At 44.9% G+C, this 23,634-nt stretch overlaps 1 protein-coding gene across 4 annotated transcripts in view; it reads left to right on the top strand.

Moving 5' to 3' along the window:
- LOC135217863 (ubiquitin carboxyl-terminal hydrolase calypso-like) overlaps positions 1-23,634 on the top strand; it is a 351,282-nt gene that overhangs the window by 298,833 nt on the left and 28,815 nt on the right. For all 4 annotated transcript variants that reach the window (XM_064253884.1, XM_064253885.1, XM_064253882.1 and 1 more), the window contains exon 14: positions 17,516-17,676. In XM_064253884.1, coding sequence (XP_064109954.1) covers positions 17,516-17,676 — 161 coding nt within the window. The remainder of the gene's footprint in view (positions 1-17,515; positions 17,677-23,634) is intronic.

The raw sequence follows: 23,634 nt of genomic DNA, 5'->3' as shown, positions 1-23,634 counted from the left end.
GAGGATGTACGAGATAGAAAGGCTCTTAAAGTTGATACTGGGCAGAGAGAAGGATCTTGCGGAAGTGGGATGACTTTCCAAGGACCCACCTTGCAAGGATCCTCATTTTTAGCCAAAAAGCTACGATCCGGGGCAAGTAGAACTTCTCCTGAGGGGAGGAATTCCACATGACCCGCATCTCTGGATAGAGCCGACAGTTCTGAAATTCTGGCTCCTGAAGCCAGGCTTAATAAGAATAACGTCTTTCTAAGAAGCATTATGAATGTGCAAGACGAGTTGTCAGTATCTGAGGCTAGTTTGAGGACATCATTTAAGACTATGAAACTGTCAGTAAGGCCTTTGAGAAGGTCTAAGTCTAGCACAGGCTTTGGGGAATAGACGTAAAGTAAGATTCTGTTAGTTCTATCTGGAAACCCAACTGAAAGATTTTCTTCAAAGCCGATTATGAGTAGTAATAGTGCTAGCTGCTAAGCCTTTTTCAAACAAGGACCTGAAAAAGGATATAGCTAAGTTAACTGTCATGGTTGTAGTGTTTGATTCTTTCAGGAAGGATGCTAATTTTTAACAGCTGGAGTCATATTGTCTAATAGTTGACTCTCTTTTATCTGATTCTAGGAAGAGGATGTTTTGTGGATCAATGTTAGCATCTTTGTTAGCCGCAAACTTCATGAAGTCCATAAAGTTAGGGTCTGAAGAATTCCTGAGGAAGCGAACACAGTCCTCATTTGTACTGATTGCGACAGCGTGGGATTGGGAATCCGTTGAGGTCGGAGACCCAATTCCCAGAAGCAGGGATACCCAGTTGCTTTTTGGGCCAGTCTGGAGCATCAGAGCTACTAGTCCCTTGAAAGTCCTCAGCTTGCTCAAGACTTTCAAAAGAAGATTCACTGGAGTAAAACATAAATTTTCCTCCATTGATTCCAATCTAACGACAGGGCGTCCGTGGCATAAGCCAGAGGGTCCAGGTTGGGGGACACATAGCAAGGGAGCTTGTGGTTCGCTTGTGAGGCGAAGAGATCTACTTGGAGACCTGGGGACTCTCCGGATATTCACTGAATGACCCTTCGTCCAGGGACCATTCTGATTCCAAGAGGGGGACTGACCGGGGACAAAGCGTCTGCTATCACATTTCTTACCCCCGCCAGGGTGAGTGGCGGACAGATGCCATCTGTGTTTTGTCTGCTAGCGCAAAGATAGCTATCATGACATGATTTACGTGTTTGGATTTGGACCCTCCTCTGTTGATGCAATGTACTACCCCCACCTGCACTGTCCAAAACTAGTCTTAGATGAGACTTCTTCGGGGGAAGGAGTCTCTTCAGGGTAAGAAATACTGGCCATTGCTTTCCAGGACGTTTATGTGAAGCTGGGCAGAACTGAACTGACCAAGTCCCCTGAACTTGCTTGAATTGAGAATATCCCCCCCATCCGAACAGGGAGGCATCCGTGTGAATGGTTAACACTGGAAGGGGATATTGAAGGGGTACTAATTTGGCAAGGTTCTTCACTTTTGTCCATGGACGTAGCTGATTGCGAAGGATCTGTGGAATTATTGACAACTTGTCTCGAGATTTTGGCGTTTGCTCTCGATCGCCAAACTCGATTTATATCTTTCAGCCTTGCTTCAGGAGGATGTCTGTCACTGAGGCAAACTGAAGAGAACCTAGGATTCTTTCCTGGTTTCTCCTTGATGTTTGTTTGCATTTGAGAAATTGTTTTCACAGACTTGGCTATTTCTTTCCTTTTGACCACCGGAATTGACAGATTGTGGGAAGACAAATCCCATTGGATTCCTAGCCACTGAAAAACGAGACTCTGGAGTAAGTCTGGATTTCGTTTGTTTATCTGGAACCCCAGATGTTCCAGAAATTGAACTACCTTTTTTGTGGCTTCTTTGAGACATTCCTCGACTGTTGGTGCCCAGATCAACCAATCGTCGAGGTATGCTGCTACCATTATCCCTTGAGTTCTCAACTGTTGAACTACCACTTCTGCTATTTTCGTGAATACCCTGGGGGCTACATTCAGACCGAAGGGCATCACTTTGAATGAGAACGTCTGATTTCCTAGTTTGAAGCCTAGGAATGGACGGAAGTGGCCTGGCTATAGGATATTCGATAGTATGCGTCTGTAAGATCGATGGAGGTGTGACGGCCCACAGGGAAGTAAGGTCCGTACCTGCGAGATGGTGAGCATTTTGAACTTGTCGCAACGAATGAAAGAGTTTAGCTTTGACAAGTCTAAGATTACCCTTCTTTTTGTTGAGCCTTTCTTTGGCACGCTGAATAAGCGACCTTGAAATTTTAGATGCTTGACTCTCGCAATAGCTCCTTTCTGAAGGAGTTCCTCTGCATAATCTGTCAATTCCTTTGATGGTTCCTGATAGAATGATTTGATTGGAGGGGGATCTTTGATCCAACTCCAACCCAATCCTTTGGACACGATGCTCTGTGCCCATTTGCTGAACCCCCACCTGTGACGGAAGAGGAACAGCCTCCCTCCTACCTGGGGAGCCTCACTGTTGTTGGGCGGGTGACCTCCGCGCCCTCCTCTGAATTGTCTACCTCTTGCAGCTCTCCCTGTGCAACGCTGGCGAAAGTGGCCCCCCCGCCACTCGCCCTGCTACCCCTAGAGAACCTATTAAAGGCTGGTAGGCCTGGCTTTCGTACATAGAGTTGAAGGCCGGCGAGACTGCGTAGGAGGTTGACGGTTGAGACTGAGGAGACAACAGGGAGGATGGGTTGAGTCTGTTTGAAGTAGACGGCTGTCCCTGTTGAGTAACTGGGACGGCCTGAACAAACTGCTGTTGCTGCTGTTGCTTCTGGTAAGGCTGGAACCTTCTTCCTGTCTTCTTGGAAGAGATGCCCCACCTAGCCCTAAGGCTCTGGTTAGCCTAGCAGCCTCATGGTGCACCTCGTTCACAGAGGACTCTGAGAAGAGGTCCGCACCCCACATGCTGGAAGCCAGGAGTCTATTAGGCTCATGCCTGATAGTGGCCTCCTGCAAGACGTGCTTTCGGCAGTTCCTCCTAGCTGGTTGGAAGAAGTCGAAAGCATCAGCTTGTACTGTCTGGAGCTGAGGTTTGGCCAGAATCTTGAATAAAGGTTCTGTGCCATAAGACAGGGCAGCCATTTCTGTGATGATTAGGGAGTTAAGGGACCTCCCAAATCTAGTTCGAGCATCGAACTCAGCCTGAATCAGGGTATCAGGCAGCCTTGGAAGCTTCTCGCCAAACTGGTCCATTGCGCAGTCTGGCTTAAGCTTACCAATCGAGAACGTGGCAGGCAAGTTCTCCCACAATTCTCCAAAGGCTGGGAAGAGCGGAGAAGTAGACTCCGCTTCCCTCAGCTGTGGCATGGGCTCATCCTTGAGGACTGCCTGAAGAGTCACTTCCACTATTTTGGTAGCGAACGGAAGAGAAAGCCGCCTCCTCTGTCGCGAAAATAGTGAAAGGACTCTTGAAAGCTTGGAGCTTAGTGTTAGTACACTCCCAATCCTCTAGGCAGTGAACCCATTCCCGCTGTGCGTGCTCCCTACTATACAGCACGTTCTCTCGGGAAATCTTGTCCTCTCTAGTGAGAGCAGCCACGGTCAGCCTAGCATACCCAATGAAAGGCTGAGTCAGTCCAGGAGGATAGAACTCGAAAGTCCTCAATTCTTCGAGTTCCACACTCCGGGATAGAGATCATGCCGTCCTTGAATGAGCATAAGCGGCCCACTCTCCATGGGTTATCCATGGAGAAGGCTGGTAGGGGCTTCGTAGGGAGGTAACTGCAGAATGACAGTACCTGCTACGGGGGAGCTTGGCTGAGGAACCTGAGAAAGTCCAGCAAAATGGTCCTCTTGCTCTCTAACTCTGTTAGAGAGATCCTGAATGGATTGGCCAGACTGATTGATGGTGTTTGACAGCTGCGCAAACATCTGTTCAAACCTAGACCCGAGGGCGGACATCCTCGAGCCAACCATCTCTCCCACTTCATGCATCACCACTGCCGAAAAGGTGGTGGGATCAAAGGAGCTTGGTCCCGCCACCCCAACAGGAGTACGGAGTGGATGCGGTGGATGCCAGAGAAGGCGTTGGCTCGGCTGGAGCGCGAGCCTTCTCCTTAGAAGCCTTGCTTCTAGAGCTCTTAGAGTAAGAAGAGCTCGGCTTTGCCTTCACCGCGCGCGTCAGCGTAGGAAGTCGTAGACTTCTTAGCTGAAGAAGACGACGACTTCTTAGAAGTCGTCTTATGGAGGGTCTTCTGTTCTCTCTGTCCCTTCACCTTCGGGGTACAGAAAGAGCGGGAGAGCGGTCAGGGATCTCAGATCCCGTAAAGCCTTGGAAAGAGGCAGTAGAAAGGACAGGAGAAGAAGATCCAGGAGCGCCCAAGGAAAGACCTTGGGCGCCCGACACACCTACCTCAACCAACAAATCCTCTGCCCCTACCGCCATAGGCTCGATGTTCAGGTCCAGGTTAGCCACATCTGGGACCGGCTCCTGCATGGGACGGACGACGAACCTGCTGCTGCACCTCCTGCTGTATCGAAGCTATGAGAGGGGCTGCCGAGATGGGGTCAACTATAGGCCGGTCGACTTGCCACCGGGGAAGATCTGAACGGCCAGCTTCTTGTCGAGAATGTACGGCTGGCCCTTGGCGGCGTTCTTCCCAGAAGCCGCCCACCCAAGCCTTCAGGGTTTGCCAAGGCGACTTCCTTCACGGCGGCAGCCTGAAAGAGAAGGCGAAATGAAGCTTCTAGCGGCGGAGACAGGGTTGTACAAAGCTTAAAACTTAAAAAACTAAGTGTTAGTAGTGATAAGACCAAGAAGTCTAAGAGTAGACTTACCCCACCCAACAGCTGACTAACAAGGTCGTAGACAAGTGTTCGCCCTGTACCCCAGCTGGGAGGGAGCTCCTGGCCTCCTCAGAGAGAGAGAGGAAAGGCTACTGTGGTTGTCATGGCAACCAAGGAGTCCCCCAGACCCCTCCCTACCTGGTAGGGAGGGAAGGGGAAGGGTAAGGTGCTATGGGACACGTGATCGCAGGTGGCCTAAGCTTGCGATAGGCAACACAACCATGGAGGGGCCACGTGAACCAGACTGTACCAACACATGGTACATGCACCTAGGCTAGCCTAACACCCTAAATAACACTGATAATACATCGTAAAGGGGGAAAAGACACTTTTAGTAAAAGAGAAAGAAGCCCAGGAGGAGGCAAGCTGTTCCGAAGAACATTGACTACTCGGAGCCAGCGGTAGCCGATGAAGAGCAAGAGCCGGGATGCTGGGCCAGAAAAAACACGGTATAGCCCTAAATACCAAACTAAGAGAAATGGTAAAAGGGCTGTCCTAGCTATCAAAAACGATGTAATAAAACGATGAACGTAATATAGTAAGCCCATAAGTATAAGATGTCCCAGTATGGGAGACAGGGAAATCTTAACACGAGGCGGCTTGCAGCCGCCACGAGTCAACCGGGAGACCGTATATGACCTATAAAGAAGGAAAATACTGGTCCCTGGAAGACTAAAAAACAGTAAAATACTACTTATGAGGCACTTAACTTAGCCGATGCGATAGCTGCACGTTCCATCGTAATGACGAGGTAAAATTACGAAAAACACAACACGAGAGGAAAAAGCACTCAAGCGCTGCAAACCTAATGATTAAGGATGACCGCTAGGGGCGCTGCTGTCCGTGGCGTCAGTAGTAGTAGTAGTAGCGGCCGCATCACCCTTTAGTATCAGCTCTCTCTGGTGGGGATTTTATGTTGGAAGGTCTAAATGGTGAATGACTCGTGGTAGTGATCCCACTCGCCTATATTCACATACCGACACTTCTTTTATAGAGTGAGCGAGTCAGTTTTACTGACATTTTCTTAATTTTGTTTTTCTCTGGTAATTTTAGATTAATTTTACCTAGAAATAATGATCTTAAGGATATTTCATAGGCCGACACGAGCTGAGCCCAGAAAAAAAAATGTCTCCCGTGTGCCGGAGACGTTTCAGAGTGAGCGCGGAAGCGGAAAAAGTATTTTTTTCAAAAAATCACAGCGCGCTTAGTTTTTAAGATTAAGAGTTCATTTTTGGCTCCTTTTTTTGTCATTGCCTGAAGTTTAGTATGCAACCATCAGAAATGAAAAAAATTATCATTATCTTATATAAATAATGTGATATATGATAGCGCAAAAACTAAATTTCATATATAATTGTATCTAAATCGCGCTGTGCGCAAAACGGTTAAAGATAACAAGTTATTTTTTTTTCGTTGTAATGTACACTAAATTGCGATCATTTTGGTATATAACACATTGTAAAACGATAAAAGCAACACAGAGAAAATATTATCACAAAATAATGCATGAATTCGTAACGCGCGGACGTAAACATCAAAAATTTTTTAAAAATTCACCATAAATATAAATATTGTCCTAGAGACTTCCAATTTCTTTCAAAATGAAGACAAATGATTGAATATTACTATACTGTAAGAATATTAGCTTACAAATGCAGTTTTCGACCATATCTGACGAGTTAAAGTTGACCGAATGTTGAATTTTTTTTATATATATTTTTTTATATGCAATTATTTCGGAAGTAAGAAAAGCTACAACTTTCAAATATTTTTCGTTTTATTCTACATGAAATTGCGCACATTTTCATATATAAAACTCTATGAAATGCCTAATATGAAACGGAGCAAATATTCCGAGAATGGGACTTATGCATTTCAGAGATTTGTGGCGGAGAATCCGCGCGCGGAGGGAAGGAAGGAAAGTTTTTTTTTAAATTCACCATAAATTTAAATATTTTGCTAGAGACTTCGAATTTGTTTCACGATGAAGATAAATGACTGAATATTACTAGACTGTAAGAGTTTTATCTTACAATTGCATTTTTCGACCATTTCGGTAGAGTCAAATTTGACCGAACATGGTTTTTTTTCTATTTATCGTGATTTATATGCAAATATTTCAAAAATGAGAAAGGCTACAACCTTCAACTATTTTTTGTTGTATTATACATGAAATTGCGCACATTTTCATATATAAAACTTTATGTAACGGCTAATTTAAAATGGTGCAAACATTACCACAATCGCACGTATGATTTTTTCGGAAGAGTTACCGCGCGGACGTAAAGAAAATGTAATTTTTTTTATAAATTCACCATAAATCGAAATATTGTGCTAGAGACTTCCAATTTGTTGCAAAATGAAGGTAAATGCTTGAATATTACTAGAATATAAGTGTTTTAGCTTACAATTGCGTTTTCCGACCATTTCGGTAGAGTCAAAGTTGACCGAAGGTTGAAAATTTGTCACTTATCATTTTTTATATGAAAATGTTTCAAAATTGATAAAAACTACAACCATGGGTTGTTTTTAGTTGTATTGTGCATGAAATTGCGCACATTTTCATATATAAAACTTTATGTAACGGCTAATTTAAAATGGTGCAAACATTACCACAATCGCATGTATGATTTTTTTCGGAAGAGTTACCTCGCGGACGTAAGGAAAAAGTTTTTTCATAAATTCACCATAAATCAAAATATTGTGCTAGAGACTTCCAATTAGTTTCAAAATTAAGGTAAATGATTGAATATTACTAAAATATAAGAGTTTTAGCTTACAATTGCATTTTTCGACCATTTCGGTAGAGTCAAAGTTGACCGAAGGTTGAAATTTTGGCACTTATCGTTATTTATATGAAAATATCTCAAAACTGATAAAAGCTACAATCATGAGTATTTTTTTTTTGTATTTTACATAAAAATGCGCACATTTTCATATATAATACTCCATGTAACGGCTAATTTAAAATGGTAACAAAATTATGTCAAAGTGACTAAATAATTTCCGAGATGTGTCACAGATACTTTTTAATGCGGCAAGAAAGAAATTCGCGCTTGCGCGCCTGCGTAACGATTGTAAACAAAACAACACCTTGATCCGTGAACTCCCAGCATCCCCCAAGGTGCGTGATTCAAGAGTTTTCGGCTGGTAGGCCTAAAAGTATTTTTCCGCGAATTTTTAAAAAAACTTTTGTATGTCGACGTAAAATACGTCCAGTCGGCACCCGAGAGACAAAAAATGTCGACGTAAAATACGTCCAGTCGGCGTTTAAGGGTTAATAAATTCCCCCTCGGTTAAGCATATATGAAAATATATTAATTCCGAGGTAGAGCAAATTAGATATTAAAGGACATTTGTAGTTCGATATATGTATATGAATCACGGTAATGCGATAGACTTATATAATGACTACGTGTGGGCAAAAGCACTACCACACCACCGAGAATGAGATGGGTTGATGCAGTCTCCAAAACAAAAAATACCTGTGCGCGAAAGGTATTTCAGGTGGGAGGCGGCATAAACTTTTATATCTCTTGCGGTGTCGGGTTGGTTTAAGGCTTCACTGTAAGGAAAACATACATAAACTAAAATTTACAAAACACATTAACAAAACTGTAACACTTAACTTTACAAAAAACTAAAATAAAATTTTTTTTTTTTTCCTTTTTTTGATTTTTAAACTTTTTTCTTTTTACGTAGGCTTTTTTTTTTTTTTTTTTTTTTTTTTTTTTTTTTTTTTTTTACAAAATTAACTTCACCACTTTCAACGTTTCTGTTTATCACTTGGTTCTTCCTGTTTTTGCTTTCAACTTTCTGGTTTTTTTTTTCATCACTTGGTTCTTCCTTTTTGCTTTCAACTTTCTGTTTTTTATCACTTGGTTCTTCCTTTTTGCTTACTCCTGCCAATGCTAAAGGCCTCTTTAAAAAATAACGATCCAAGGAAGATTGCTTCTGCCTACTTTTCACAATGTTCCTGAAATGACTCAGGCAAACGTCATCGAACTGCGCAAGCATACGAGCTGTGTGAGCCTTTTTGGGGTGTCTTTTTTTTCTATAAACGATTGCACTTTATGAAAAGCAGCTAGAGCATCCTTAATTTCTGCTGTTGTCATAGGGTCCTCCTCCTCTTCCTCGCTGCTGCTAGAGAACTCCTCTTGAACGACGTTATGTTGCATGGCCTCCAACTCCTTCAGGTCATCCGTCGTAAGCTCCTCTTGTTGCTCCTCGAGAAGGTCGTTGATGTCGTCCTCGTCGACGACCAGCCCCAAGGACTTGCCGAGTGCAACGATCTCGTCAAGATCTGGTTGGGAAACAGTTTCGGGATCGTCAACTGTTTCTGACTCTGCAGCACCAGCTTCGCCCACGTCGAATCCCTCGAAGTCTCGGGCGGATACGGCATCAGGCCAGAGTTTCCTCCATGAGGAATTCAAGGTTCGCCTCAAAACCTCTTGCCAAGCTTGATCGATGAGTCGGATGCAAATGACGATATAGAAATGCTCCTTCCAAAATTCACAGAAGGTGATGTTTGTGGTATCGGTGATGTCGAAACATCTCTTGAAAAGATGTTTCGTGTACAGCTTTTTAAAGTTCGCTATCACTTGCTGGTCCATGGGCTGGAGGAGAGGGGTGGTGTTGGGCGGAAGAAAAAGAATCTTGACGAAGGAATACTCCGCTAGGATATCTTCCTCGAGGCCAGGAGTGTGGGGAAGGGGCATTGTCCAACACCAGCAGACATTTCAGGGGGAGGCTCTTCTCTTCCAAAAATTTCTTCACTGTCGGGCCGAAACACAGATTTACCCACTCGGTGAACAAAAGCCTCGTTACCCAGGCTTTTGCATTAGCCCTCCACATCACTGGAAGCTTCTCCTTAAGCACTTTGTGGGCCTTGAAGGCTCAAGGAGTCTCAGAATGATACACCAGTAGGGGCTTCACCTTGCAATGCCCACTGGCGTTGGAACAAAGTGCGAGCGTAAGCCTGTCTTTCATAGGCTTATGCCCGTGTAGCTTCTTCTCTTCCTCCGTGATGTACGTCCGACAAGGCATTTTTTTCCAAAAAAGGCCAGTCTCATCACAGTTGAAAACTTGCTGAGAACTGTAGCCTTCCTTGGTCATCATCTCGTCGAAAGTCTTCTTAAATGCTTCGGCCGCTTTCGTGTCCGAGCTGTCAGCCTCCCCATGCCGCACCACCGAATGGATGCCAGTTCGTTTACGAAATTTCTCGAACCAGCCATGCGAAGCCTTGAAGTCTGGGGTTTGCGTTGATGTCCCTTCCCCTCCGTCGTCTTCCGCCTGCGCAATCAAATCGCCAAAAATAGTGCTGGCCTTGTGGGAGATTGCCGTCTCCGTTACCGTATCGCCAGCGATTTCTTTGTCTTTTATCCAGACAAGAAGCAGCCGTTCCATCTCGTCGTGCACGTGGGTCCTCTTACTGGACAAAATAGTGATGCCCTTGGACGGTGTAGCTGCTTTGATGGCATCCTTCTGTTTAAGGATGGTGCCTATTGTCGACGGATTTCGGCCGTATTCCTTGGCGATCACACTCAATCGCATACCAAGTTCATACTTCTTGATGATCTCCATCTTTGTCTCCAAAGAGAGCATTCGCTTCTTTCCGTGAATTTCAACTTTCTTGGGACCCATGAATACGATATCTTGTACGTAATTTACGTTCAAGTACAATAAAGTTTTCGCACAACACGATAAAGTACGTATACTGCAACGAAATCACTAAACGAAATCGTTAGACCGAACGAATACCGCATGCGTACGATAACGATGTTGGTACGAAGTGGACGAGGTAGGCACGCCACCACGTATACGTACGTTTACGCATGATGGGAGGGATGCTGTCCAATAGGAGAGAAGGATCTCATGGCACAGGAGGTCGCGAAGGAAGTAGCTGCCCTGGACCTAGACCTCGAGCCCATGAATGTGGAAGGCATGGGCACAGGTAAGAATGTGAGTGAGGCAGGTACTGTAGGGGCTCAAGGGCTTTCCTTGAGCCCATCTAGAGCTTCTTCCCCTTCTACTTCAACCTCTTTCCAGGGATTCACCGGGGGGCTTCAGTCGGTCAGACCGAAGTCCGCCTTGGTGATCCCTAAAGTCAAAGGCAAGCGAGACTTTAAAACGCTGCAGAAGTCCCTGTCAAAGAAGTCAGGTACCAGCCTTGCCCGTAAGTCTCCGGCTCACCATCCCAGAGCTGATAAGGCTAAGCTGACTTCTTACTCTAAAGGGTCGAGGTTAAGTCTTCTAAGGAGAGGGCTCAGCCCTTCCCCTCCAACCCTGAGGCATCCACCTCAAAAGGAGCCAGACCCAGGACTCTTAAGGAGAAGGTAGAACCTTCCCCCTTTGACCCAGACACCTTCTCTGCAAATATTTCGGCCAATATTATGCAGCAGATGGGTAGCATGGTCGGGAACTTGGTACAATCCAAGTTTCAAGAGATGTTTGTGCAACTCTCATCTTCTCTAGAGGAGTCAGGTCTGTCTATCCGGGCTATCTCGGACAGATTGGTTACCCAGGAGAACCTCATTGCAGGTCTCCGGGAAAATGCTTTGACAGGACTTCCATAGTCCGGCCTGGCAGCTCAGAGCTTGCTGATGCCGGACTCGTCTACCCTTCCTGCCTTTACCCCGAACAACCCTTGGAGGGTGGCTTCTTATGCTCCTTATGTGGACGGCATGCTGACGATCGAGGGCTGCGGAACTCGAAGGATTGAGGACTTCGAGTTCCATCCGCAAGGATTACAGCCCCCTTTCATAGGCTATGTCCGCCTCACAGAAACAGCTATGAGAAGGGAAGACAAGGTCCCGAAAGAGACTGTAATTCTTTCTTGGGATCAGGCGCAGCAGGCATGGTTGCGTAACCTGGAGGAGTGGCAGTGTATCAATACCAAGGTTACTGCATTTAAGAGCCCCTTCACGATCTTCACTGTGGACGAGGATACACCCATCCCGTTCACATCGAAGGTGGCAAAATTGACTCTGCAAGCTGCGATGAAGGACGAACCCATGCCCCAGCTCCGGGAGACAGAACCGACTCCCCTCCTGCTCCCCGGAACTGATGACCACTGGGTAGATCTTCCGGCCACCTTTTCGGTGGGTAAGCTGAAACCGGACTGCGCCATCACTATTCAGCGAGAGATTGCCCAGGCTGTCAGACAACCTCATCCAGACTGAGTATGACGCCAGGATGAGGCTGTGCAGGTCCCTCAAGTCGCTAGTTATGACCGAAGTATCGGCTCTAATCTACGGAGAAGAGCCGTTATTCAAGATCATTGCCAAGTCACTTTTGTACTCAATGCAATGTGACTTGTATGATTTCGTCATAGCTAGACGAAATTGCAGGAAACATGTACTGGCGGAGGCCACGATCCGCCATGAGCCTAACAAGCTTTTAGCCTCATCCATTTGGGGCTCTGACCTCTTCCCGGCCTCTGTAGTGAACGAAGTTCACTGCGAGGCAGTCAGGTTTAACCAGAGTCTAAGGGTTCGCTGGGGACTGGTCTCCAAACGTAAACCGGAGTCCACTGGATCGAATCCCAAGGCGAAAAAGAAGCCTAGGAAATTCCAGCCTTTCCAGGCTCCTCAACAGCAGACTCTAGTACAAGCGGTTCCGGTATCACAAGTACCGCAACCTTCAACTTCTAAGTCGCAGCCTCAACAGCAGTTTGTGCTGCTTACACAATCGCCGCAACAGGCACAGGCTTCGACCTCTTACACTGTCTCCCCTGCCTACAACCCAGTGTTTGAAAGCCAGTCCTTTCAGCCCTTCAACAGGTTTGGCAGGGGTAGCAGAGCTAGAGGCGCCTTCCATCAACGGGGCGGCGGAAGAGCCTCCAACCGAGGCAAGGGTTCACGAGGAGGACGTGGTGCACGCCCTTCCTCAAACCAGTGAGGATCCCCAGGTAGGAGGGTGACTGTTCCTCTTTCGTCACCATTGGAGGTTCAGCAAATGGGCCCTAAGCATAGTGTCCAAAGGTCTAGGATGGAGTTGGCTCAAAGGTCCCCCTCCATCCAACACCTTTTATCAGCAACCAACAGCGGAATTGGTAGAGTACTCTCAAGAAACTTTCAAAAAGGAGTAGTGTCAAGAGTCAAGCATTTAAAATTTCAAGGTCGCTTGTTCAGCGTGCCAAAGAAAGGCTCAAACAAGCGAAAAATAATTCTAGACTTTTCCCGTCTGAACTTATTCATTCTTTGCGACAAGTTCCGGATGCTGACCGTTTCACAGGTGCAGACCTTACTTCCCCGTGGGGCCGTCACCACCTCTATAGATCTTACAGATGCCTACTATCGTGTTCCAGTAGCAAGACACTTCCGTCCATTTCTAGGCTTCAAACTAGGAAATCAGGCCTTTTCTTTCAAAGTAATGCCATTCGGGCTCAACGTAGCCCCCAAGATATTTACAAAACTAGCGGAGACAGTTGTTCAAGAACTAAGGTCTCAAGGAATACTGTAATGCTAGTAGCTTATCTGGATGATTGGCTCGTGTGGGCCACAAGCATCGAAGCATGTCGCATAGCAACGGTCAAAGTAATCTGGTTTCTGGAACATCTGGGCTTCCAGATAAACAGAACCAAGTCCCGGCTAACACCGGAGTCCCGCTTCCAGTGGTTAGGGATTCAATGGGAGTTAAACTCCCACACTATCAATTCCGCCATTGAAGAGAAGAGAAATAGCCAAAGCAACCAGACAATTTCTCAAGTGCAAGCAGACGTCCCGGAGGAACCAAGAAAGAATCTTAGGTTCTCTCCAATTTGCTTCAGTAACGGACGTTCTTCTGAAAGCCAAACTAAAGGACATAAACCGGGTTTGGCATTGAAGAGCAAACAACAGATCCCGGGACAAACTAGCCCCTATCCCAGCGATCTTATGAAAGAGACTCCGCCTGTGGACGGAGATCAAGAATTTGTCAAAGACAATTCCGCTCCAATTCCCTCCGCCGGCTTTAGTGATCCACACAGATGCATCACTAAGTGGCTGGGGAGGCTACTCACAGTACAAAAAGGTACAGGGAACCTGGTCCCTACCATTCCGCCAGCTTCATATCAATGTACTGGAAGCTATGGCAGTGTTCCTCACCCTGAAAAAGCTTCATCCAGCCAAGAAATCTCATATCAAGCTGGTGCTGGACAGTGCAGTAGTAGTTCACTGCATCAACGGGGGAGGCTCCAAGTCGAGCCCCGTGAACCATGTCATGATAGCCATATTTTCACTAGCAGATAGGAACAAATGGCACCTGTCCATCACTCATCTAGCGGTCGTAAGAAACGTGGTAGCGGGTGCGCTATCACGCTCAGTTCCGCTGGAGTCAGAATGGTCCCTGGACAAGGAGTCATTCAGTTGGATCTGTCAACTAGTCCCAGGGCTTCAGGTAGATCTCTTCGCCACCGAGTCGAACCACAAACTCCCATGTTATGTGGCCCCCAACCTGGACCCTCTGGCCTATGCCACGGACACCATGGCTATAGACTGGAATGTGTGGAAGAAGATTTACCTCTTTCTTCCAGTGAATCTTCTCTTGAAAGTCCTGAACAAACTCAGGACATTCAAAGGCCACATTGCTCTAGTAGCCCCCAATTGGCCCAAGAGCAATTGGTTCCCACTTCTACTGGAATTGGGACTCCGACCTCAATGGATTCCCAATCCCAAACTATCACAACTAGTGCAAATACGGACTGTGTTCGCTTCCTCAGGAATTCAGAAAGCCCTAACTTTATGGACTTCATGAAGTTTGCAGCACAAAGAGATGCATCTTATTCTTAGAATCTGATAAACGGGAATCGACTTTGCGTCAATATGATTCAGCAGTTAAAAATCTAGCTGTATTCCTGAGGGACTCTAATGCACAAACCATGACCACGAATCTGACCATATCCTTTTTCAGGACACTGTTTGAGAAAGGTTTAGCAGCTAGTACTATTACTACTACTAAGTCTGCCCTTAAGAAGATCTTCCAGTTTGGATTCTAAATAGATCTGACAGATTCATATTTTTCATCCATCCCCAAGGCCTGCGCTGGACTCAGACCATCTGAGAGACCCAAGTCTGTGTCATGGTTTTTAAATGATGTCCTTAAATTGGCCTCGGACACTAATAATGACTCGTGACTATATAGCTCCCTGAGGAAAACATTATTCCTGTTAAGTCTGGCCTCAGGAGCCAGGATTTCCGAACTGTCGGCTCTATCTAGAGAATCAGGTCATATTGAGTTTCCCCCTTCAGGAGAAGTGTTACTTTCTCCAGATCGCCAATTTCTGGCTAAGAATGAAGACCCACTGGTTAGATGGGCCCCATGGAAAATTCTCCCACTACCACAGGACCCGTCCTTATGTCCAGTTACTTCACTAAAAGCATATCTAAGTAGAACTGCCCTACGATCTTCAGGCCCTCTGTTTATTAAAAGGAATTAGGCAACAGATTTTATACTTCATAAAACAAGCCAACCTGCAGTCCTTCCCACGGGTATGTGATGTTAGGGCAGTAGCTACCTCTATTAATTATTTTCAACACATGAATTTTGATGATCTGAAGAAATACACAGGCTGCAAATCTCCGACAGTATTCAAGCGCCATTATCTTAAGTCCTTAGAAGCCCTTAAATTTCCAGCAGTGGCAGCCGGAAACACAGTTTCCCCTGACACTGCTTAACTAGTAGTAAGTAGTGTACTTTATATCTCTCTTTCCTACCTGCCTCGCTAGCATTCTTGCCGTAGCTCAGTCGTCAATGTAGCCATATTGTACCTCGGATGCCACATATTGTATATACTTGTGATGTTTCCTTTTGTTTGTATCTAGGATTAGTCACAATTTGCATTTAAGCCTTATTATGTACTCTTAAGTAACTGTTATGTTTTGTATTTTGGTTTAGCATTAAGGTTCCAATTGTTCTGTTGTTACTTGTTTTGTAACCTTATATCTAGGTTATAGCAATTAGCCTTAATTGATTTTGATTATCATATATGTTACTTGTGTGCTTCCTTTTTTCCCAAGCTTGTATGGCCATTTCTCTGGTACTATTTCACGTAGCGACACAGGCTGAGCCCAGAAAAGGGATTTTGACGAAGGAAAAATCTATTTCTGGGCAAGGGCCTGTGTTGCCCAGTGAAATCCCACCCTTTCCTTTTACCCCACCCTTTCTTGGCCCAAGCTTGGGTGCTATCTGCAGGAATGACGTCAGAGACACTAGCCGTAACGGTAGCGGGTAGTGGGCCTTAGGTCGGCTCCTCTGTAGATGAGGGATATTGAAGAAGGATGAATCTAAATGGCAAAGGATCTCTGGTGGTGGTTTCACTCGCCCCAGAAACCATACCGACACCTTAAATAAGGTGAGCGAGCCAGAATACTCTGGCATTTCCATATTAGCTTTTTTCTCTGGTATTATAGCAATATTTATACCTTAGAAATGTGTGCTAAAGGGACATTTCACTGGGCGACACAGGCCCTTGCCCAGAAATAGATTTTTCCTTCGTCAAAGTCCCTTTTATAAGTTATTAGGCCTCTACTGTTATATGGGCTGAAACTTGGGCACTTAAGAGGAAAGAGGAGGGACTGTTGGAAAGAACCTAGATGAGGAGGGCGAGATGGATTGCTGGAATATCACTACTGGAAAGGAGGGGAGAGTCAAGATATAAGAAGAATGTGTGGTATATGTAATTTAAAGGAGAAGGCTGGAGAAGCTCGTGTGAGATACTATGGCCATGTAATGAGATGAGAGGAGGTGGAACCAATCAAGAGAGCTAAGAACATGCCAGTGATGGGGAGGAGTGTGGGCCATCAGCAGATCGAATGGATGGATGTGGTGAGGAGGGATATGGGTGAGGTGGGACTGGGGGAAGATGCAAGACATTGAAACACTAGATGGAAAAAGTTGATTCGAGCAGCCGACCCTGCTATACAGTGGGATTAATAATCAAAAGAAGAAGACTTCTTTCAAGAGATTTAGTAATACGTATTCAGCTTCCCATGCCAAAATTGGGAATCAAGTGCCCTTTCCTTTGCCATGGGCATTTAATGGCAGTCAAATTTTCCATTACTTTTGAACTTCCTTCAGGTCAAAGAATGCTGAGAAGCTCAAGCTTCTCCCACCTAAAGGGCTATTCAATGTATGTAGAATTAATGTTTTGTGAATAAAGAGATATATTTTTTAAAAAGTTATTTTTTTAGCATTAAAAACTTTTTTCCTTTGTCTTCCTTTAGTCCCTAAGTTCTCTGGTATGGGAATTTGCAACCCCTTTCATTCCTTTGGCTCTGCCTCCTTCCATCCTACTTTCCACCCTCTCATAACAATTTATTCATAGTTAAACTGTGAGGTTTTCCTCCTGTTACACCTTTCATACTTTCTTACTGTCAATTTCTGTTGCAACACTGAATGACCTCATTGGTCCTAGTGCTTGGCCCTTGGTCTAGATTCTATATTCAATTCAATTATGGTAGCAAATTAAACAAGAAAAGCAGTGAGACATTTCCCTCTCAAAGATGTTGAACTCTGTATGTATATGCTGACTTAGAGGGAGTGGAAGATCTTTCTTTCTCCCGTATGTGGAGTGTCTGAGGATTTTTGTAGATGTACTAGTGGCTATGTAAAAATGTTTTATCGGAAAAATCCATTTTATTTTTTAAAAATTACATATTCACCTATCTAGTTCTTATTTTTTCCCATTTTGTATCACCAGGTAGATGATAGCAGAAGAACTCACAACTACGATCAGTTTATTATAACATTTTTGGCTATGCTAACTGAGCAGGGGAAATTAGGTGATCTGGTAAAGCAGCAATTGCAGCCGTCAAGGAAAAGACCAGCGCCCACTCCAGCAAATAGTAGAGGATCATCAAAGTAAGTACAGTATGCATGGTATGGAATGTTTAATTTTTCAAATCACTCTTGAAATATACATCCTAGTACAAACAAACCATTTTCTCTTCATGGGCTGAGAATCATTCTAGTTTCTCTTATTAAAAAGGCAAACCCTTACTCTTCCCCTAAGTTGTAGAACATCCAAAAGGTGAGTAGTACATCGTTAACTTTCTTGGTAATTAGAGGCATTATTCCTAAATTGGAGAATTTACAATAATCCTGCAGCTAGACTTGCCATAATTAGGTAAGTCACCATAGAACCACATGTGTTGTTTTATGTTCTTTATTGCAAACCATAATGGGTATCCGGAGTAAAGAAAATGGTTAATAATCTGTGACTATACTTTGTACCAAGAATTTGTATGGGTTGTTGGGATTTATTAGGAGCTAAGCCATTTTGTCACCTGTCAATTTCTTTTGTAAGCTCCGTTAAGGACAAAATGGTTATGCTTTCAAAAAACGGGTTTTATATAAATAACTTCCCAAGTAATTACGTATATAGGTATAGTTTCACTTCTGTCAGCACCTAGAATTTTGACATTCATGGTAGGACCGCTTTTGTTTTGGCTAGGTGACTAAACTGCCCCCCCTTCAGGGTAGAGAGGAACCAACTTAGCACAAAGATCAGTTGTTTCTGTTGGCTGATGACGGTGACTGATTAGCAGCAGCAAATTTGGGTATTATGTTTACTTCTCAGTTGGTCATAGTTGCTACAATTGGTGAAGTACTCTTGCTTTTGGTAGCTGTTTTGGCATATTTAGGTAGTGTACTGCCAGGCACTTAACACATTTACTGATTTTTTACTTTTATTTCACAATTTTGACTATTAGACTTTGTTAGCCTTAGTCTTGTCAGCCATGTCCAACTCTAGTTCTTGGTGTTAGGTATTGTAGCAAAGACTGCAATACTAGGTTTATTAAAGTTTGTTATGATCTGCATTCTATGTACACAAATATAGGGGTCAATTTGTTCTCCTCAGTTGACTTATCTTGAATGTGAGCAGTGGGACAGTAAAATGTGGAAGACTATGACTAGCCATATTAATAAGTAAGAAAGGGACAGCAAAAGGAAAGCAGCTCTAGGGCTAGTAGTAAGAAGACATTAGCAAGTCAGGCTATGGTTGATGTCTGTTACTGATTCTATGTCTGTTCCTTCCATTCCGATTTCTTAAACTGTACCACCCTCTCCTCACCTTGGCTTCCTTACTCCCGAACCCAACCCCATTGCCAGCCTCGCGTTGAGGGTTAATCAGAAATTTAGTATGATGTTGAATGCCATGGGTTCCAATTAGGCATGTCAGGTAAGGTCCTTATGGACAAAGTTGCTGATAAGAGTGATGGTGTTAGTAGTGCAGGTGCAGTGGAGCAGGTGGCTTCCCATCCCACCAATTCTCCTAGGCAAAGGTCCCTGGCATACTCCCCTAACCTGGAACTAGGCATACTGGTAGCACAAGGGAGGTCGGTGGGGTCTGCCCACGGGCAGTCAGCCCCTCGGTCGTACCTGTTGTTGTATCCCAGGTTCTGACAGAGCACCGCTGGAAAGCGCCAGCTGGTAACCGGTTAAAAACAATCAAAGATTGTAAGCAAGGAGTCTGTGAGATCTGGCAACTCCTGCACGCACAAAGTGATAGCTGGTTAGAGACCATGCACTACCTCGTGAAAGCTTTATTCTTTTCTTAACTGCCTTGGAGAGTGAGCTACCATAGTTTTGCTCTCCTTCCAAGCCAGTTTATTTGTGCCCGTTTTTCTTTTCTTTTAGAGAGTGCTTGTGTGTGTATTTCTGGATAAGGATTCTACAGAGTCTCCACATCCCCATCAACGCATGCACCCGGGCATTCGTGGATTTCCCTGCTCAAGGTTTTTAGCTTCTGCATTTGTCGTTTTGTCTAGTTCTGGAGAATCTAGCCCCAGGCACCAGAGGCGCTTTGCTGACAAATCTCATCCTCTGAAAAGACAAATAAGGGGTGATTCCTATTCTCCAGTGCCTCCTAAAAGGTTCAGTGAACTGTCGCAAGATCAGCACCCTTCATGCAGAAGGACTTTTTTTGTTGTCTAAGCATTCTTCCTCTCAGAAAAACTTCTTCCTCAAGGAAATCGTCTGTTGAGCATTAGGCCAATGCTCCTGTTTGTGCTTCTGCACCCAGGAAGATTTCCAAGCATCCATTGGCTCCAGATTCTTCTCCTTGTGTGCTCCTTGTCATTCCTTAGCACCTGGGACGTTTAAGGTGCCTAGTGTTCACCTTGCATCTACACACTCAGCAGCTCATGAGCGCCTGTTAGTGTCAGAGTCCCCAGTGCTTTCTGAGTGATCTACAGGTACTAGGAAGTGCCTATTGGTGTCTAGGAAGTGCCTATTGGTGTCACATCGCCCAATGATGTCAGATCACTCAGTGACGCTAGATCTCCCGGTGGCGCCAGAATTCTTTCTGGCGACGGAACACCCCTTGGTGCCTGTATACATTGGCCAGTGCCTAATAGGTTTTTATCAACCTTTATCCTGTTTTTAGTGTGATTTCTGAGCGCCAGTCGGCCTCTGAGTATCTTTCAGTGCTGAGCCTCCTATTCCGTCTTCTAAACTCTTGGCACCATCTCCCATAGTGTGACGGCAATGGCACCTACCCAGCTTTGGGGTTTCCAAGCCCCTGCTGTATTAGACCGTTCGTTAATGGCGATTCAGCGCCAGTTGGATAACATCTTGGGTTTGGCTAAGAAAACCCCATCGCCTTCTCAACTCCCTGCAGATTTGTCTCCAGTTTCTTTGGATCAGGACAAGGAGTTGGACTAGAGCACCCCTCCTGCGTATGCTTCATTACTTCAATATATTCTAGTGATGTTCCTGGATAATGAGACAATGGGCTCTACAAGACTCCTGAAAGTGGTGCTTTCTTCTTCTGCTAAGACGGCTTTAAGAGGGGTTGAACGGATGGTTCTCGGAGAAGAGAGAGCAGGGAAAGCCACCTTTAGTTTCCCTCCTTCCAGGCTTCCTCGTAAATCTTTCTACACAACAGGGGAAGTTCCTACTCTGGGGTTGTCTGCTTCCTCTCAGGGGGGACTTCTCTTGCCTGATAGATTCCTCACAGGGGTCTGCCTTTACCTCTGCTAAGACCATGTTCTCAACATCAGAACTGGATGGTAGGAGCCCTGGCATGTAAAATTAAGGAATTTTTTCCAGTATCAGAAGATATCATCTCTGATTTTTTGGGAGTTATTTCTTGTCTTAACAAGCTTCCCATTTTGCTCTAGGAATTTTTAAAAAGAAGCGACCCGTTCACAGAAGTCCACCCTTCTCTTCTCTCCTCCTTCAGAAAAAATCAACTCAAGATCTTGCCCAGTCTACAAGACATCCTAGAGATGCCCTTCTTTTGGTGTCCGTACGACCTATCCTATATAGCCATACCCCTTTCGAGGAAGAGGTAAAGAAAGGGGCTTCCCCAGATCTCGGGGAAATGTCCATGTTGCTTCTCGAACCATCAAAAAGTCTCGTCCTCTGTACTCCAGTGGGAGCCAGGCTCCTCCACATATGGTAGTTTTGGAAAGCCAAAGGGGCAAGAGAGGGATATTCAATGACATTCAAGCAAAAGCCTTCCTTGACCAGTAACTTTTGACAGCCTACTTGGTAGCATCGGAGAGGTTCTTGGCCCTCTTCTCGAGAAGAGAGCCATCAAAGTAGTAGAGGACACTCACTCTTGGTATTATACAGTTGACTTTTCGGAGTCCCCAAGGCCTCGAGGAGCTGGAGGCCTGTTCTGGATGTAAGTGTGTTGAATTTGTATATCCAGAAAACCAAATTTAAAATGGAAATGAACCAGACCATCTTATCATCCACTTCCCAGGAAGATTGGATGATCTCAATCGACATTTGGGACACTTACTTCCATGTCCCAGTCCACCTGCACTCAAGGAGGTTTCTAAAGTTCGTGTTTCAGAACAAGGTACAGGCAGTCCCTGGTTATTGTCAGACTAAATTATTGGCAATCCAGTTTTATGGTGCTAGACAAAATCTGCGATTTTTGGCACCATAACAGGCCGAGTTCTGGTTATTGGCGCCATAAGGTGCCTTATGGCGCCTTAAGATACCTAACAGAGGTGCCATAAGTGCCACAATGGTGCCATAAATTGCCAAGTTTTGGTTAATGGCGGGTTTCGCTTATCGTCACCCCATCAGGAATGGAACCCCCACCAATGTCAATTCAGAGACCTTTGCTTTGGTCTGTCCATGGTCCCCAGGTGTTCACACATATTCTAGCTCCCTTGTAGGGATAAATATTTTGCTCTGTTTGGACAATTGACTTAGTCAGTCCCAGTCGAAGGAAAAATGTACAGAGGAATTTCGAAAGACCCTTCTTTTACCCCAAGACCTGAGCCTTTTAATAAATCTTCAGGAATTGCAACTAATTCCATCTCAGGAGATGATATATTTGGGGATGAGGATAAACTCTCTGACTTTTTGGGTTTTTCCCTCCCCCAAAATATTGAGATTTGTCTTCAGAAAGTAGAAAAATTTCTCTCCCTTCAGTCCTGTTCTTTGAACAATTGGATGAGCCTACTGGGAACACACTCATCCATGGAACAGTTCATTTCCTTGGGAAGGCAACACATTGGGAACCTGCAAATCTTTCCCAGGATCAGTTGGGAGAGAAAGAAACATCCAGACTTGTTTGTGTTCCCAGTTAGAGATCAAAGAGGACCTGCTTTGGTGGAGGTCAAGAGACTTTTGGAAGGGAAGTCACTCCTTCCTCTGAGCCCCGACCTATTGGTTTATTCAGACACTCCGACCTAGGTTAGGGGACTCTCCTGGGGGACAAGGAAATCTCTGGAATTTAGACCACAGAACAGAGGAAGTGGCACAAACTTAAAAGATTGAAGGCTTTTGCAGTGGAAGTTTTCAACAAGACGGTGACGGTCCACTCAGACAATACTTTGGCATTGTCTTATATTAGGAAAGAAGGGGGAACACATTCATTCACCCTTTGTGAGGCATTAAGAGCCCTTACCTTATGGGCAGATCAAAACCAAACAAGAATTATGACCAGCTTCATCCATGGTAAATTCAACGTGTTAGCAGACTAACTGAGTTGCCAAAAACAAGTTCTCCCCACAGAGTAGTCATTAGACCCGCTTGTATGGCTAGATTTTGGGGAAACTGTGGGGAAGGCCTGTTCTGAATCTGTTTGCAGCCACCAAAAACCACCATCTTCCATTATACTTCTCGCCAGCCCCGGACCCTCTTGCATGGAGAACAGATGCAGTGTTGATAGACTGGTCAGACAAAGACTTTTATGCCTTCCCGTTGTTCGAGATGGTAAGGGAGGTCGTCAACAAGTTCAGGTCTTGTCGAAATCTCTCTGGGATGCTCATAGCACCATTTTAGTTTGCACAGCAGTCCCGGACCTTCTAGAGTTGTGGCGTGATCACAAACCCAAAAACAAAAACAAAAACTCAAAACACACGTACTTACTAACTACTACTTCTTGACACACTCAGGGTGAGGAGCTGTGCTGTCCACTGGACACGGCCATCATAACGCACAACCAACAACAAAGACAACAACCAAGAACCACAACACAATATCAACACAATACCCAAGGACCACAGCCCCAAAACTCAACAACACAGCAAACAAACAAGGACTACAACCACAGCAAAAATAAAACACAGCACGAACAATCACTAACACAAAAAAACAACATAAAAAGGCAGCTCACTCACCCACCAACAACAAGAAATCACAACAGCTCACCAACAACAACCCTCAACAACTCACAACTACACCAAGGAACCACAACAGCTCCCCAACAACAACAATCCCAACTACAAATTCTCACATACAACTCAACAGAAACTCACAAGCACAACAAACCCAACAACACAGGCACAACAACTCTAAAGCAAACAATATCAACTTAACAACAAACCAATAACACACAATTCAAGTGAC

This window comes from Macrobrachium nipponense, chromosome 9 (genome assembly GCF_015104395.2).
Source record: "Macrobrachium nipponense isolate FS-2020 chromosome 9, ASM1510439v2, whole genome shotgun sequence".
Lineage (NCBI taxonomy): Eukaryota > Metazoa > Arthropoda > Malacostraca > Decapoda > Palaemonidae > Macrobrachium > Macrobrachium nipponense.
This window is presented reverse-complemented; position numbering and strand designations above follow the sequence as displayed.